This window comes from Chelon labrosus (assembly GCF_963514085.1).
Source record: "Chelon labrosus genome assembly, chromosome: 17".
Classification (NCBI taxonomy): Eukaryota; Metazoa; Chordata; class Actinopteri; order Mugiliformes; family Mugilidae; genus Chelon; species Chelon labrosus.
Genome location: NC_140350.1, coordinates 14,016,428 through 14,034,842, shown reverse-complemented (window position 1 = coordinate 14,034,842; position 18,415 = coordinate 14,016,428). Strand labels below are relative to the sequence as shown.

Sequence of the window (18,415 nt, the reverse complement as noted above, 5' to 3'; positions counted from 1 at the left end):
CAGTTGAAAATTTAATTTAAAATAAATGAAATTAGCATTTTACACCACCAGTCTACCCTTAATGATAAATTGGGATTGTTTTTTTTCTGAATTAATTCAAAAATTAAAAACAAAAATTTTCAAAAAATTTTCGCCTCGTATTTATTTTATAATGGGGGTTTTATTTTGAAAAGCATAACCGGAAGTTCCGGGAGTTTGTCCGTTACTGGCTTGACGTGGGTTTGGAGGCAGGATGACAGCTGAACGGGTCGTGAAGGTACAGCAGCAGTGCAGTCCGTAACATTAACAACAATCATACACGCGTTTTAAAGAGAAGGGGCCGACACAATTCACCGTGCGACGCCTTTTCTCCACCGACCAGCCGTCCGTCTTTGAGTTCATCAGAGGACGGTAACCTTCAGCCCCGCGGATATTGTTGTATTTTTGTTCTTTTTCCACCAGTAGAGAAAAAGATCCGTGTCCGGATGTGCCAGCAGTGTTGGGTTTTTTTTCGCATGGCGTAGGCACCTTTTCTAAAGCAGGATACTGTTGATGTTTGGAGGGTCGACGGAGGCCCTCGGGTCCACAGTTTAACCCCACTAACATTAATTATACTTCTTGAAATTACCGCTTCGTGTGCGGAATTATCAACGATATGATTGTGCAATAGAGGAAGAGGCATTATAAGACGTCTCGACTACCTCAGTGTTGTGGCTGTGGAGAAAGAGAGAGAAGCAAGTCACCGGGGATAAATACATTTCTGTCTTCTCAGGCTCTACGACAAGGAAGTGTTTTTTTTATTATTATTATTTTTTTATTTTTATAAACAGAACCTGTGGGAGGTTTTTTGCGTGGACACGGAAAACAAGGAATATCTGGGTCCGTGTTGTGTCTGTGACAGTGTTTGTATGTGAGTGTGAACCCCTGCGAGTACCTGGAAAACCTTCACCATGACGAGCAGCACCCCAGCGGACATGGTGAGAGAAAAAAACTCATTACCATTTACATTTACATCCATTCATTTCCTCAGATGTTTGACCAACAAGCTGAGCAGGGTGGCATTTGAGTATCTAAGGCTGATACCTCAGGTTTCATTAGTTTGTCACTTCTGTGACAGAACAATACCCATACACAATGAACCGATTTGGGTTTGTGGATTTACAGGAACTTTAAAGTACATTTTACAGTTTCACGTAGCCATTGACTCCCATTACTATGAAACTCCCATTAGGGAGCTCTCAAGATTTTAAACCATGTTGAAAAATAAGATAGCCTTTAAAAAGACTTTGACTTTGGGACTAATTTAAAGTACATAAAGTACAGTTTTAGGAAGCCGTTGACTCCCATCAATATTAAAGCCTATTAACACACTCTTGAACCTTTTCTGTTACTGTAAAATACCTTTAAAACATACATTTGGGTTTGTGGATCTCCCGGATTAGACGGAGAAAGTAGTTTAACTTAACTGATATCTTCATATTTCATACAGGTTTATTGTTTTAAAGTTTTACTGGCTTTTTTTTTTTTAAGTACACATCACAGTTTCATGTAGCTGTTGACTCCCTTTAGTATGAAACTCAAACATTAGTGAGCTTTCAACATTTTACATCCCAGTAATACTGAAAAATAACCATAAAAACATTCAATTTGGGTTTGGAACTATTTTAAAGTACATAAAGTACAGTTTTAGGCAGCCATTGACTCCCATCAATATTAAAGCCTATTAGCACTTTCTTGAACCTTTTCAGTTTACCTTTAAAACATACATTTGGGTTTGTGGATTTCCCGGACTAGACTACCTTCTCAATCTGTTCACAAGGTGTTAAGCTATACCTTGTGTACATTTTTGCTGACTACATTGTTCAGTTTCACACAGCCATTGCCTCCCAGTGTGTTTTCCCTCCTGGTATGAAACTCCATTAGTGCGCTCTAAACATTTTAAACCATGTAAGACTAAAAAATATTACTCTCGAGTAAGTTTCAAGAGTGTATCTGTTTATTTTTTAATTTTTTGTCAGCTTTGTTGCGAGGCAATAAAGAGGAATAAGACACTGCAGAGACAGTGTTATCTATATGGCTGACCTAAAATGGCAGACCTAAAATAATTAACTACAAAAGATAGGTCTTGGCTGAAGCCTGATGCCGAGCCGATCTGATCACCCTGGATCTGCCCTGATACTGATCGGGACGTCCGACGTTGTTGTTCTTTAAACGTAAGCAAACTATGACCTCTGCTCTGCGGTCATCATCACCTGCCAATACCCTTTCAATCACTGTCCTCGTAATGCATGTTGAATTGTTTTACACCAGCTCACCAGTGGTGTTTATTATGAGCTCACTTCATAAAGATTTATATCAGCCCCTTGTGGCTAAGCAATTCCACAAATTAAAAGGTGCATAAAATGCATTTAGTTGGGTTTACCCAGGCTCAGGCGTGATATTTCCCCTCTGTCTGGCAGCTTTATGTCTACACGTTGCTGCTAGTTCACCGTTGCTCTAAGAATACCTCCAGGTCTATGTATAGAGAGGATAAACCACGTAATGTCCCCCCTCCACGTAGAGATCAGCTATCCCAGCTGTGCCTGTGCTCCTGCCTGTCCAAGTTCAGCTGATCCCCTGGTACAGCAGGTCCACTGTGTCCTCAGGATGTAGGGATAATGCTGTGAGGAAGTTAGATTGTGCTACGTTGGAGCCAAAGCATCTAAAAAAAGCACATCACAAGGAATTCCAATGGATTACCGACATAATCATGAGGTCAGCTTTTCATTTTATGGCCTGCAATGACCAGAAGCTGGAGAACATTCATAAAAGGTGTGGTGTTATGGTTCTACTGTATGTCATAGTTTTATGGGTAACTTTACAGTTGCGAGTGTTATCTCTTGGTTACTCAATATGGTCGTTTCCAACCAAAGTGTCACAGGTTAGACAATTGCTTGCGCTACTTTCAAAATAAGAGAAGTGCTACGTCAACGTTCTTCCGGGATTAACCCATGGTTTTCAGTAGCGGGAAGGACAGACCACAACCAGAGCCCAACCATCACAACTCTGAGCTAACGAAAGTTATTTGAGGCTTCTAGGTCCAACTTACAGGTTTTTGTTAAAAAATTGTGAAACAGCATTGATTGAAATGGCAGCTTTCATGTCACTGTTCAACAACCAACATGACATGGCATGTGTTGTGATGCCCTGATAGCTTTCAGGTTCAACAGGACTTTTGAAGTAGCTGGTTTCATATCTATTCATATCATTTAGGCTAACAAAGTCACAGAGCCAAGTACATTTTTTTTAATCCCCTCCTCAACGAGCCAATTAGTTGAAAAGTAGGTACAATTTGGACTTGAAACTTTGGTTTCCAGTCGCCAGCCGTCTGCAGAAGTTTCTTAGAGCAACAAACGGTATCCCTGCCAACTGGTTTCAGCTCTGGAGTCTTGATTTGTGCTCAGAGAAATTCCCAGTGGGGGAAGTATCACATTATGATTGCATCATTTATCGGAAGGGTTGGGCATAAAGTTCATTTCTTCGTAATATGTTTTTCAGCCGCCTACGTTCAAACCTCGTTTTAAATTGGTTTTATTCATTCCAGAGCGGTTGGCCCCAGGCCCCTGTTGTTAACATGCCTGCAGCAGAAACATAAAGGTCAAATTCTGCACATCAGTAAGACGTTTCAGGTTTTCTAATCTTCAGAACAATTGCTTCCCTTTGTGGCGGAGCTCAATCTATACATCAAATTGGCTCCTTGCATTCCCAAAGGAAATTTGGGGAAATATCAGCTATCAGCGTTTAACGGATCCTGTGTGGCTGAAATCAGCAGCAGATGCACATTCTCCCTTCGTTGCCCCCCCCCCCAGCTTTCTTTCTCTCAGCCCATGGAAGAAGCAAGTGTACACACACATACTTATAAAGGCTGTATAGAGTGGGAGTGGGAGTAGGAGGAGAGGAGATTGCCGGTGCCAAACACTGTGGGTGAATGAATCAGAGAGAAAGAACAGGAGAAGGAATAGTCATGCCTCTTGAGATTGGAGGATGGGATTTTTTTTTTTTTCCATCTTCCAATGGTGAAAAAGGAGGAGGGGCAGGAACGATAGAAGGACTGTGAAGGACGGAGAACAGGGGGCAAATTACCTCGCTCCGGGTAGCCCTCAGAAGCGCTGACGGGGTCGAAACGGTCCCCATGGCAACAGTGGGACGCTCGGCTCTGAGGTCTGGATGCCCGTGTGAGTTAGCAGCGGGAGCACTGCAGGTATGTGTGTTGTAACAACAAGAGACGAGCGAGAGGTGCAGGAGCAGCAGCAGCAGCAGAAGAAGAAGAAGAATAAAGCGCCTCGGTTCAGATAAGCCCTGCTGGATGAGTACGCCGCGGCAGACGAGACCGAGTCCCATGGAGCAGGGAGTGAATTTCAAACATCGCCGCCTGCGATATGTCCCAGCACAGCAGACGAGACAGGGATATGCAGCTACGCAGACAAGCGCATGAAGAGGGAAAGGCTGTTTGAAGGCTGTTTTTGATTGACAGAATATTATTTAAAAAAAATGAAGGAGATCAAGTGGTCCAACGTCAAGAATGTCACTATTTCTGGTTTCTTTTTTTTATTAAACTGAATATTTTGACCAAACTTTAGTAATTTTTTAATAAGATTAACCTTCAATCAATTGAAAAGGATCATTAGTAACAACTTTAGCTCGTAAATCAATCACAGCTTTGGATTAAGAATCGAGACAGAAGACAGGGTTGAAATCGGAGCAGCTACACAAAGTTGTCACAAGATCAACAACCGAACACAACATGACAAACATTAAATTAACGGCTCCTACAGACCCCTACGAGCTGCTTATTTAGCTTTTTAATTAACCCAACTGCGCAGCTTCTCCTCCCGGTCCGGTTTGGTTTTCACTTACAGAAACAAATGTAACCCAGATATGAGATTGTGTGGAAAAAAATAAAAAATAAAGCCTGCTAGCACACATACTCACTCTCACACACACGCTCAGTGGGTAGTATTCAGACACCCCGTCATTTGTGCTGTGGCGAGAACATGTTAATTTGTGTCGGAGGTGGCAATCACACGCCTGACTCAAGCGGACCGGGAGGAAGGATGGAGGGTTTTAATCCTTCGGACGCCAGCTGACGTTGTTCAGTTTTTTTCTCAAACAACAAACTGCAGTATTTAGTATCTGATGAATATAAACGTTGTTAATAAAAGTGGCCAGCAGTACCTACAATAAATATCTCGACTTTGTACTTTGTTATTCAAGGAAACAAGAAAAAAAAAAATGTATTAATCTGTCAATAATTTACTTGGCTGGCTGATTAATCATTAAATGTATAAAATGTTATTCGTAAATTCCTTGAGGAAAAAGATAATGTCTTGGCCGACAGTGTGCTGTTGTAAAAGCCTGAAAGAAACCAGGAAACGCGGGAAACTAGAAGGAAAAAGTTTAAAATTGTAAATTTGTCTCAATCAACTCATTGATTAATCCACAAAAAGCCCTCGGGTTAATCTATAATCCTTTTGCTTTAATTGTGCCACTGTGTGTTTGTAAAGTTTGCCTCTGTGGATGTTTTTGTTGCCTGCATCAGTATTTGTGGCTAAAAGCAGCTTAACTTTGTGTGTGGCTTTGAAAGGAGTTCATAGTTCACTCCCACATTGACCCCTGGGGCTGCACAGAAACACATGCACCCACAAACACACACAGCGGGAGGTTAAAGGTTAGGGGTCAGAGGTCAGCGGCGTGGTCGTGGCCGCGGACGGAGGAACAATGGGCGAGGAATCCAAATGTTCCGCGTCCCCGGTCCCACTCGAGCAGAGCTCAGCATTTACGACGCGGGGTAGCCGGAGACGGAGGGAGGTCCGCGGGCGTTCTCCACCCGGAGGCAGTGGTTTGATTGGCACATTCGCAGGCAGAGAGAACACCACCGAGTCCTGACAGCGGCAGTTGGGTGAAGCACGTCCGTGGAAATGTGTGCGCTACCGATGCCATGTGTTGCCGGTCTGAGTCACAGATCAGGATTACATCATCTGGCCCCGGCGCAGCAGTTGATGTATTGACTCTGACACTGTCACATGGAGGCCTCGCAGAGCCATGGAAAGTTGTGATGGCAGTTCTGAAGGTGCACGAGTCGTGATCCATTCGTATCAATTTCAAGCTCGTCAGGAAATGGGCGACACTGACAGATTGGACTGTACAGCGGCTAAAATATCTGATCTGCTTACCAGTAACTTCGAAGACATTTAGGCCATAATCTGATGGATGCGAACAGCTGCATAAGCCTGTTTGTTTCTAGATAGTGTTTTTATTGTTTATCTGTGACGCCGCGGTTTGACTCTGCAAGGCGGATCTAATCGCCTTTTTTTTTTACATTTGCATTCACAGTTGCTGGTGTTGCCGGAGCTTTTTGTCGATGTATATGTCCAGCAGGGCTGCGGGATTGTGTAGAGTTAATTCAGTTGTATTGATGCACTTCTGCAACGCCGACAGGACGTTCTATTGAGAACCGCTCGTCCATTGATCGCTTGTGTAACAGTTTTGTGCTTATGTTTGTGTTCGCTGTGGCATGCGCCTGTGCATGTGCGTCCCGTGTGTCGCCTGCTGCACGTGTCTCGCGTTACGTACCTGTCGACGCTGTTGGTTTTCAGAACATGCGCACATGCGGTGCATATAATCATACGGCAGCTACGGTGTTTACAGCCTAACCTGAATAGTTTTCCTGTTGTGTGCCGACGCCACAACGCTAACAAAGGACAGGAGAGTGGGTGAAGGATGAGTGGCACTGGTAGCAGCTGTCGGGGGTTGGGGGGGGGGGGAGTCATCGACATAGTCATGCATGTCATCTGAGTTAGTTTGCAACAACATGGAGAACGGACAGGTTTGGATTACGCTATTGTGTCTGCTGTAACAGGTGTTGACAGTAAAAAAACAGTTAACAACAATAAGGTCATCTGTGGAGAAGTATACTGTTAGGGATGCACCGAAAATCTTTCGGCTGAAAACCGAAAATGCACTTTTGGGCCATTTTCGGCTGAAAAATTGCTGCGGTTGTTGCTTGTATCATCACAACATCCTGTTTCGGCCGTGTTGTTTCAGCGATAAAATTTTGACCGAAAGTGCATTTTCAGTTTTCGGGCCGAAGATTTTCTGACTTTTATCGCTGAAACAACACGTGCAAGCAACAAACCGCAGCAATTTCAGTGCATCCCTACTGTAGATCACATAATTAATCGCTCTGATTGGTTGTAGGACAGAGGAGTTTGTTCTCTGTGTTGGCTGAAACATGCCCCGTCATGAAATCCATGTAGTGAGTTACAAGATATTTAGATAAGACATGAGTCTGACTACACCAGGCTACAGCTGACACGTAACAGTAAACACTAATGCCTGAACATGCAGGCTCCACGAAGCCAAAACACCCAACAACGCAAGATGCCAGTCACAGAATTGTTTTGTCCTACTTACAGACATCTGTCAGTTATTTTTTTATTAAAAATACTGCATCAACTTGGATTCTTGCCGCAGATAATTTGTTCTTGATAATTTAGGCCACGTACAGATTCCTGAAAGCAAAAACTTTTTTAATAACCCGCCCAGATAAAATCTTCAGGGCGACGCTAGCGATTGGATTTCCTCCACTCGCCACTCTGGCTTGAAAGAGAGACTCGATCTCTTTTGTTGTGGGTTTGCCTTTCTGATCAGCTCGGCTAGAGGACTGAATAGTTCTGCGAGTAAACCCAGAGGGTTTCTAAGGGAAAAAAAGTCAGTGTGTGCGTGTTGGGATAAGGACTTATTCGGCTAGAAAATCCCCCTCTTTTCAGCAGGTATGGCTTTAGGAATGCAGTGAGCTACTTAAACGTTTTTGAGGCCTGGGATCCTTCTTCTTTCACGGAAAAACGGCCTGTGAAGAACCAACAGATGTACAGTCGTCTTGCGAGGGATGTCGTTGAGGTCGCAGTTTAAAGAGGAAACTTCTGGTCTCAAGCTGCTCCATCAGCAGCTTTTTGTCCTCAATATTTGTGTCGTAACAGCGACAGAATGCATCTTGTCCTCGCGGCGCTCATTGCTGATGCAAAAGAATCTGGCAAAACACCTACAGTCGCGCACGCTGGACACTGAACGCCTCAGGGCTGAAGCACAGTAGGAGCATGACATAAATGAGTAGGTGTGAGCGTGAACAACACGACAGAGTAATCCTGACGAGACCCTGCACGCTTGTAGCCGCTTCTGAAGTGTGTGTGTGTGCGTGTGTGTTTTTTGTCTGACAATTTATGGATGTGCACATTTGCATAGAGAAACCGGGTGCGACCTGTTTTTCCTGTTAGGTGTGATGTGCTGTTGGCGTCGCAAGTGGAGGAACACCCACGCTGGTTTACTTTTCGCTCCGCGTCCCAGCACAATCTGAGCTGCATCTAAAGGCCATTGTTTGCATGCCGTGATGTTGTGCATCTCCTCTTGGCAGTGCACCATTTTGGCCCCTCATATCCCTCTGTTAACTCTGACTAGCCAGCCAGAAGCCTGTGTCGTACCACTTTTTATTCTCCACGACGGCACAGATGCAATTCTGGTGGAGAAATGCACGTGCATGAATGCAAACTCCTCCACGAGTCGTTAAAACCTCCCACAAACCCTGAAATAATGACACGACCCTGGTGTCTTCCACCTCTGGCTCTGAATGAGACAAAATGGGCAAAGCAGCGGCTTTAAAAAGGGTAAAAGAAAGAAAAGGAGAAGACGAATCGCCTTGGGATTGAAGAAATTAAAGCGGCCTCAAAACTGAAAAAGGGGGAAGGGAAACTTGCTTTGAGAAAGGGTGACAGAGTAATGCAAAAAAAACGGAAGATGAGCAGCCAAGCAAGACGTCTTTATACTTAGAAAGTCTCGTTTCTCAAAACAAGAGTGAGATTTTGTTCGCCTGTGTAACTTCTCGCTCAGCTATCTCGGCTGTCTGAGGTGACACAAGTGGCTTTGAAGCTTTTTGATTCCTTTTAAATGATCGGTTTCTAATTAAAACCATGCGCACGTATGCACGCGTAAAGAAACTCAAAAGATCTTATAATAGAGTTGTATTATTATTATTGACGTTCAAGTGACGTTATGGGACTTTACATGAAGGCGTGGAACTCTGATTTCCCTACTTACAATTTAAATAAATGTAAAACACAAGCAGTGACACGGAAAAACGCTCTGTATTTCCCTGTAGGTCTAAATGTTGAATAGGAAGAGGGTGCCTATGTGTGTGTGGATGCCTGTGTGTAGGAGCAAGAGTGAATGGGGAGGGTGGTGTTTGACTAGCTCAATAAAAGGAGCCTTTCAGCTGCACTGGAAACAATTTCCAGCTGAGGGGACATTTATATTAAAGCTTTGCCTCGCCAGCCCCAGACTGTGTGAGAGGGAGCGAGCGAGTGTGTACGCGTCCCCCTCTCTCCTGATACCTTTTGGGACAGGCCTCCGTTTCTAGATCAGTGCTTAAATCTGTGCTGATGTCTGAACGCCATGTGCCAGGGCAGTCGGTCAGACAGCCCATACTTTGTACTGGGGGGGAATTAGAGGGTCAGTGCTGAAACTCTTCGGGTCCCAGACAGGGCAGATGTGAGCCGCCGAGCAGTCATCCAAAGGTCAAGCCTCATCCGACTGGATGTTCCACCAGGATCCGCTGGCCTCCGCTCGTCACGCGCGTGCCTTTAAACGCCGACTTTTACTCGATCGTGGTTGTCAGTCAGAGGATCCCCCTTTTCATGTTTCCCCAGTGTAAATACTCTTGACAGGCGTTTATACACAAACCAAACGCGGCCTGGCTCGGGAGCAGCATGCTTTGACTGTCTCCCATGGCGATGATGGTTTCTGTAATCGGTTAATCTTTCACGTTTTGTGATTAATTACAAACAAGACTTCTACACGAGGGCGCAACGTTTGCCCTAATCCGACGTCGTCTTCGCCACACCGGTAATCCTGCTCATTTTTCACGCCGCGCTCTCTGGACTTCGCTGCATTTCGGCGTCCTTCGCGTCAAACACACCGAGGCAGCCTCCTGTTTATTAATCCTACACCGGGTTGTGATCCAAACGCCGACACGGGCTCGTGTCGAACAGGATGTAACGGTATATTTGTGACCCGCAACGACGGGAGTAACAGAAAATTGGCAGCGTACATTTCCTACGGCTGTCACGATGAGAGATGAAACGGGAACATGAGCCGCCTCGTTTTGCATCTTGTCTGATGTTAGGATACCCACACACACGCGCACACGCACACGCACAAGATGCAATGGTGAACAGAGGTCGCGTAAGGGTTAAAGCTAGGGCTCACAGAGGAGGGTTTTGTGCGAGTGTGTGCTGTCAGCGAACACAGAGAGCATGGAGAGAGGGTATATTTGGCCTTCACGCTGTCCTGCACAAATTTGTCATTGCATGTTGAATGCTATGGAGGACTCTGACTATGAATATCTCTAATGATCCCGGCAGGGGTTGTCTCTCTCTGTGTGTGTGTGTGGGTTCTTATCTGAGCGAGCGAGCAAGTAATGAAGCACTGGACCTTGGACTAGAATGATTGAGGGCTTTTCGACTATATTTTTTCTCTCGGTTTCTGGTAATGAGGAACAATGGTTTATCTGAGGGGAAGCAGCAGAACTTTGACTCACGCGGAGGACATCAGAAATCGGCCTGTAGTTGAGTTTAATTACACATTTCTGTGAAGTGGCTCCTCGGTGCCAGAGATCATTTGGCTAAATATACGGTTATGGCAGCGCTCACCAGCTCTTAAATCAGTATTCTAGGCTAGCGGGTTCGAACGCTCGAAAGGCTTGCGGGTGAGCGAAGCTGGCACATTTTAGCTAAGTTTAGCCGGCTTCCATTTAGCTTGGCTCGGACTTCTCCGTCAGCTGATCTCAGTACAGTTACAGTTCAGCGTGGTTTGAAGCTCGCTGAGACCGTAAACGCTCCGAGGAGCAACAGCCTTGTTTAATTTTTAATCTAAAGGTCACAGAGCTGTATAAACAGCGAAACTGCGGCGTGCACCGTTCTCAGTAAGCTTATGAATGTGCAACCTCAGGAATATACGTGCAAGCAAACATCTTTATTATGATCATGTAACAGAGCACAGCTCGCCCCCCCCCCCCCCCCCCCCCCCCCTTAAACGGCACTTCGTTGCTGCCTCGCAGTGAAACAATGTTCGTCAGAGATCTTGATTGCAGCCCTCTCCCCTCCCCCCCGTCGTCTCTGCCCTGTTCCTTCCTGTTGTTGCTTGTGTAACTGTACGTCTTCACCGCCGAAGCCCTTTTTCCTGTTGTGCACGACGCAAGCAAAACCACAGTCTGGAGGCTCTGGCAAGGCAACGGTGACGGAAAAAACTAAAAAAAAAAAAACGAAAAGGATGTATTAACTAATACCTATTATGTATTGTTGCATTGCCTCATTTCCATGGAGAGGTGTGACATTAGCTTGTGCAATCACTCTGGCTGTAGCTTGTGTCGCGAACAGACACATTATAATAGAAATTGTTACGAAATAATGGCTATAACAGCGAATCTAATGCCACAAATGATCGTAGACGTGCACATTCCAGCAGCACTGCAGGCGCCACACAGATAACATTCACTGCAGCTTCCTTTATTGCAGGGCTGTTTCATTAGATAACATTAAATTATACAGGACTGTATGGTAATGTCTCCATCCTCCCGTAATCTCTAATGAGCCGGCTCTTTGCACGAACCTTTGCAGCGCCTTGCAAGCCTCCGCGTCTGTTGCGTGCCAGTGCAAGGCTCAGTGTTAGTTTATTGTTGTGTTTGCAAAAGGGGCACAAGGTGGGAATAATGCTCACGTTTAGTATTTCACATGGACTGCGTTGGTTTCCGTTCCCTGAACATGCCCAGGAAACGCAGCGCTTCAGCGGCACTCCCGGTTTCCGTCCAGAACCATCTGGTAAATTCCAGCGCAGAGGGCATTTTAGCTCGCCAGCTATCTGCATTTGCCCATTTCCCTCTCAGACGTACACATGCACGCTCGCATTTTCTCTCCCGACTCACACACACACACACACACACACACACACACACACACTCAGCATCACGTGAGTTGTGACTGCAGGGCAGAGCTCTTTTCTGAAGGAGAAAAGAAAATGCAGCGTTGTGGATATAACTGCTGTCTCCGTGCCGAATCCACTCTCTCTGCCCTGATGTCTCTCACGTGTGACGTCAGCTCGCCCTTTAAATTAGCCGCTAGTACTTTTCTAGCAACGTGTACTCTTAATTTCAGCAGAAAAAAAAAGATAGTTTTATTCATCTATTGCCAGAAAAATCCTGCAATGTGAGAATGCATAAAATCAATTTACCTGTGAAGAATTAAAAGAGAAAAAGCGCGTGGAAAAGCTTGCGCATGAAAAGGACAAGCTGAAAGGTTACAAATCAAGCTAATCCCGACTGCGGGGCACCGACTACACACCGCTGGGAAGACCACCTAGGAAAGAGGATGGGGGCGGGTTCGGTTCGCAGAGACATAGGAGGAAGGAAAGGAGGGGTAGAGGGGTAGGCAGAGGTCACAGCGGAGTATGGAGTTTACTCGGCGAGGGAGGGAGGGTGGGTGGAAGGGGGAGACCGACACGGGGATGCTTTACATGACTCCAGGGTTTTCACATAGCAGGAGGGGGGTGAGCAGGAAAGCACGGGGGAGGAAGTCACATTGGTGAGACACCCTGGGATGGAAGTGAAGGAGAGTGAGTGAGGGGAGGAGGTGCGAGCAGACGGGGCTGCCGCAGAGCAAATGGTAGGACAGGAGATGTAAAGGACAGGAGGTTTGTTTTTTTCCACTGCTATCATGAGCGATCATCAACCCTCTGTGTGGTCCCTTCAAACCGGCGGCCTGCCGACATGTGGCACCTTGGCCTTTTAGGGTTTGTGTGTTTGCTGGTAACTGGTTCTCCCACTGCTCGAGCTAGTCAGACAGAACATGAGATTATAAACACAATACTCGCCACCACCACCACCCTGGATCTGCTGAATCGATAATGTTTAAAACTGCTTCTGAACAAACATTTATCTGCTACTTTAGTCCATTTTTGATGCATCTAGAAAATCAGATCCAAGTCCACAGGTACACACAGATGTCCAGAGGCATTGTGAATCTGTGTATTGTTCAGTCGTCAAGCATTACTTTTGTGCAACGCTGGAAAAGGAGAAGTAGTCCCGGCCGACCTCACGAGAAGGCAGAAGTGTTTACAGACGTTCCAGATGGCCACGCTCCAAGCCAGCAGACATAAAGGGAAGATGCATTGTTGTTAGTGTGCGCATCTTCCCATTCATAGATTTCCCAGACATGCACACTAAAAAAAAAGAAAGTGACAGCGCTGGCTTTGTGAAGGAGACGGAGACTGACCGTTTCAAAGGGCGACGGAACATTCGTCTCTCTGAAGCTGTTCAACCATCTGACAAGCGCATGGGGTGAAGCGCACTCCGGCGCACAACCACTGTGTCTTGAGAACGAGTGTGACGTTATTAGCCGATGAACTAAAAGCATGTGGGGTTTGAATCTCCGCGGAGGCGAACATCCATCTTGCAGAAATCCTCATCGGTTCCAGATGCGCTTTCTCCGGCGAACTTTTTGACTTCCAGGTCAACCGGTGAAAGCATAGTTTCACTGCCTGGTTGCTGTGCTCAGCTCAAAGACGACGGCTACAGATACGCTTTAGCTTTAGCAGCCCAGTGTGATATTTCATTCTTTGTCGCATCCCTTGCCTTGAATTTAGCCGGGGAGAGAGGGACAGGCAGTCTAGACGCTGACAGAGGTATGAGAATCGATTGAAGCGTACAAGAGCAATTTCACGTCTCGCCCCCTGCTTCAAAAGCAGAGCCACCGCAGTTCCCCCGGCAGGCGTTTGTAGCGATTGTGTGTGTGTGAAAACGTACGCCACAAGATAGCGGGTGGATGACGAAACCACCAAAGTGGATTTTATCGCCTTGTTCACCTTCACACATCCTCTTCTCGCTGCCTTTCTCTGTGACCTTTGTTGTTCCCTTTTTTTTTTTTTTTGTGACACTCTGTCTCCGGGGCTCTCTCATTACCTACCTCGGCCCCTCAAGCTCGCCTCCAGAAGTGTCAGCGTTTCCTCCACAGCCCTCTACAGCGTCAGACCTCGTCGCCATGGCGCCTCTTCAGCGGCGTTGCGGGACACAAACCTCTGTTGTCTTTGCCCTCTTCTCCAGCTCTTAAATTTCTATTTCAGTTTGTCTCTTCCGCTTGCTCCCTGTGTTTGCGTCTCACTTCGCCTTTAAGTTTCGTTTCTCTCCCCTGCAAGTGTTTTTTTCGCTGCTGATATGGGAACAGAAGGAGCCTCCTAAGCTGTTACAGATGCTCACAGACAGTGGGGAGTGTCACTTTGAAAAAACAATGGAAATGTTCAAGTGAAACAAATACCCCTTGCTCCTTGTGTTTACTCTGTAAAGATGTGGAAAAAGCTCAGACGTAGGGAAGAGTCCAGCTGCCGGAGCTTGTCCCGGTTCGAGCAGAGATGTATGCCACGCTTATTAAAGTCTTGGGTGTAGTTTTGTTATTATTCTGAGAAGCTAGGTTTATTTCATTTTGTGGAGAGCACAGCAGTTTGACTCTGTAATTAAAAAAAAAAATGTGGCACACGGCCTCCCACGCGCGGATAATTTTTAACCGATTGTACCTTTGGTCGCTGTAAAGTCGTAAGCGGGATGTGTTAAACCTCACAGGTAATTCACCACAGAAGGCGGTCAGTACTTTTACCAGAGTGTGTAGTGTACCAGCCTAGAGCTGATGCTGTCTTGGTTAAGCCTGCATGCACGTGTGGTCTTTTATTTGTCTCAGTAATGTGCATAGAGTTGGAACGAGTGGTTTGATGTTAAGATGTTAAGGATCCCGCGGGAAAAACGTATTAATCCTTCTTCAAGTATTAATCGTAACGGCAATACTTAAAATAATAATACTCATATAGAGTTTAGGCGTGATTAATTTATTCCGATGCAACCTGAAAATAGTAAAATATGTGCATGAGCATTAGCTGATGCATCGCTGTGAGGAACTTGTGGTCTCCTCCGATGTCAGAGCGCAGAATATAACCAGATGCTAATCTTGTACACCTGTTCAGCCCATCCTAAAAACGGGATTAAAACCGTTTTGTTGCTCATTCTGGACCTTAAATTAAAAATCAGAACATTGGAGATGTTAAATCCACACAAATTATGTTAAATGCATGTTGAATTAACGGTTAGAGATGCTCTCTTTTAAGTTACCTTCTTACCAAGAAGAAAAGGGGAAGGACCGTGTCGCTCTAAAACCTAGATGGTAAATAAAAACACCAGCAGCTTATTAGCTTTCCTAAACACAAGAGGAAGCTGCAAGCACAGTTCAAAGCTAAAAACAATACATTTTTGCAGTTTCAGTTCTGCTAATGCTCATTAATTAATGTATTATGTTCCTTCTTTATGCTGGGGCTGCTGTCATTGTCACCATAAGCTCCTGCGCCGTCATCTTCAAATGGCACATTAACGTTGGATGACGGCGTCTTTGATGTCTTCCACGTCCACATTGTCCCATCGCTGTGTCGGTAATAGTCTGCTTTAATAACGGCATGGCTCACATTCAACCCTTGGGTGTTGTGTGGCCATTTTAAGAGTGTGAAGCCTCTACCTCTACAGAGGATTAAGGGCGTGCGAGGTAACTCCTCGTGACAGCCCCGATCACGTAGAGCAGGCGATGGGATGAACGCGCGATCAAAGACGCCTATTGGGTGTCGCGAGAGGGAGAGGGAGAGGGAGGAATGCGGCCCTGGGTGTGTGTGCGCGCTCGAGTTGAGCAAGACGAGTTGTCAAGAGAAGAAGGAGTGAAGGAGATGAGAGAGATGACAGCATGAAAGGAAGCAGTACCTGTTTCTGGAGAGAGGAGAGGCGGTTTTGACGGATTAAAGGGTTATCTGTACGTAAACGGGAAGAAGGGAATGATGCAGGGAGCTGTCAGGCCCAGCGCCGCCCGAAGCGCAGGAAACAGCTGACGTTGCTCGTGACAGGAAGGAGAGGGAGAAGAGAGGAGAGGAGAGAGGAGAGGAGTGGGTTCTGATTGTGAGGAGGATGTCATCATATCAAAGGATGGGGTCTTTTTTTGAATGACAGTACAAAGGGACAAGGTCTTGGAGAAAGATGTGAGGCGTGATGGGCCAATTGAATATTGAGACGTATGACTGATGGTGGTGAGAGCAGCTGAAAGGAGAAGGGAGTTTTGTCTCTCGTTTTCAAAAGTTAGAACTGCAGAGGAATAATGATGTAAGCCTGACGCTTCAGGAGAACTATGGTAAAAATATGTATGAATCTTCAATGACTCCCTGCCGGTGATTGCATACATTATATGCATTTTTAATCCTGGTCTTAGAAGAACTCTAAGTGGCAGGTCTCTTTACTTTGTGCAATTAAACTGCCCTATAATGTTTGAAGCTGCTGTGAAGGAAAGAAACCGTAATTTAACAACGCCGTAATGTAGCCATTAGCTGCCCATGCCACAGGAAGCTAGCAAGCCCCACCAGAAAGTGCATCTGATAAAAGTCTGCGGTGTTGCAGTCTCCCTTTACAGTGGATACTCTCTTAAATGATTAATGGGTCTAATAGAGTCCAACAGGAAGAAGGCCAGTGTTTTATGGTCAACGAACAGGCGGCTCAGATTATTCAGGGACAAGGAGACACGGGGAAGAAATCCCTGCTGGGGGGTTTGATCCCTGGCCAGCAGGGTCACATGTGTGGCTTCAGGCAGCAGCGGACGTAACCGCAAAAACTACTGTGTCGCAGCCGTGTTCGTGTCACTCGCTTACAGAGGGGGTGGGAAGATTTGAGATGGTATCACTAATACCCCAAAGTCCATCTGTTTTGGGGGGAAGTGGAACGACACTAAAATTTCTGGTTAGGCTGTGGTCGAATGCTCCGCTGTTGATATGAAGAGATAAGACTATATTATCGTACGTTTAACTGTCCAATAAATAAATCTTATGGCCCTGACACAGCAAGATGAAGGTTAGCGAGCGTCTGTTACCAAAGGTTTTGCAGTGTGTCCCACATCGTTGACCCAGTTACGTCCATCATATACATATGCAGCAGTTCCTACAGGATTTTAAAAGATTGAAAAACATTATTACTGTATAGGTCTCCCTTGTGCCTCCAAAACAGTTGTGACTCATCAGAGAATGGACATGGGACTTCTGAGGGTGTCCTGTGGTGTCTGGCAACACAATGTTGTTAATGGGGGCCTTTGGGTCCTGTGTGTTGAGGGGAGGGTCCTCTGTGGATCATCCCACAGATGCTTGATCAGTTTGAGATCTAGTGAATTTGGAGGCCAGGTCAACACCTTGTGCCGTTCTTCATGTTTTTTGAGTTGTTCCTAAACCGTTTTTGTGTGTGTGTCTGTGTCAGTCAGTCTGCATCATGCAGGGTATGGCCTCTGTCATTGCTATGGGGTGGGGGTGCCTGGTCTGGTCTGGTCTAGGTGGGTGCTACATGTCTAAGTAACATCCACAGGAATGCCAGGTCCAAAAGTTTCACATTGAATTGTCACAAGATGGTCAATGTTATTTACTTCTCCTGACCTTCTCCTGGTCATAATGTATTGGCTGCACACGGCACTGTTAATCTGTAACTGCGAGTCTGCACAGACTTCAGGAGGACATACGCTACAAGAAATACTCTCATCATCAAAAGTTTAAGCCTGATCTTTTACCTGCCGGTGGCTGATTGGGTTATAAATATTTAACAGCTCTGACGTATGAGCGAAGAATCAGGACAAGACCTTCACGAATTTGTATTTTTATGGCCCTTTATTATTTTGTTTGCACTGATTACATGAGCACCGGGAGGACGTCCACGTCGTGCACATACGGGAAAACAGGACAAAATGCCACAGATGACTAACTAGCTCCCCGGTTACCGCGGGCGTTGGCATGGCAACCGGCAGAGCATAATCAGCAGCGTTGGAATAAAAGTTGACCAGTCACAGACGGCTTTGGCTCGGGATGACAAGTGTGGAGATCAGGAGGGTTCTGTTGGCTCGGAGTCAGGCACCTGTTGGGAAGCTCTTTCTGTTAGTTTGTTTGTCCCGATGGAACAATAACAACGAGTCCTCACTTCGTCTCTTAGCGTTACACAATTTATACATTTGGGAAGTTGGCTTTTGCTCAACATTTATCTGCGTATACTCATGGAAACAACAGCTCGTTAGTGATTGCATATTACAATCTGTCGGCCAAGTAGGTCAAAATAAACCATGACACACTAGCCATTACAGATATACGTGCCCTAAAAAGATGGTAAAGTTAATCATAAACAATCTTGAGCTGGGTCAAGGTCCTTCCGTTGTGCTTTAGCTGCAGCGAAAATGTCCGTTTAATCCCTTTCGGCAGACTACAGTGCAATAAGACGGATGTTGTATTTGGATCTTATTCCTGTAAATGTAATATA

General features: G+C 45.6%; 1 protein-coding gene across 1 annotated transcript in view; it reads left to right on the top strand.

Moving 5' to 3' along the window:
* The first annotated feature begins 242 nt into the window (after positions 1-242).
* Positions 243-18,415, top strand: part of ubl3a (ubiquitin-like 3a) — a 31,921-nt gene continuing 13,748 nt past the window's right edge. The window contains exon 1 of the mRNA XM_084564609.1: positions 243-956. Within this exon, the coding sequence (XP_084420735.1) occupies positions 930-956 (27 nt within the window). The 5' untranslated portion in view covers positions 243-929. The remainder of the gene's footprint in view (positions 957-18,415) is intronic.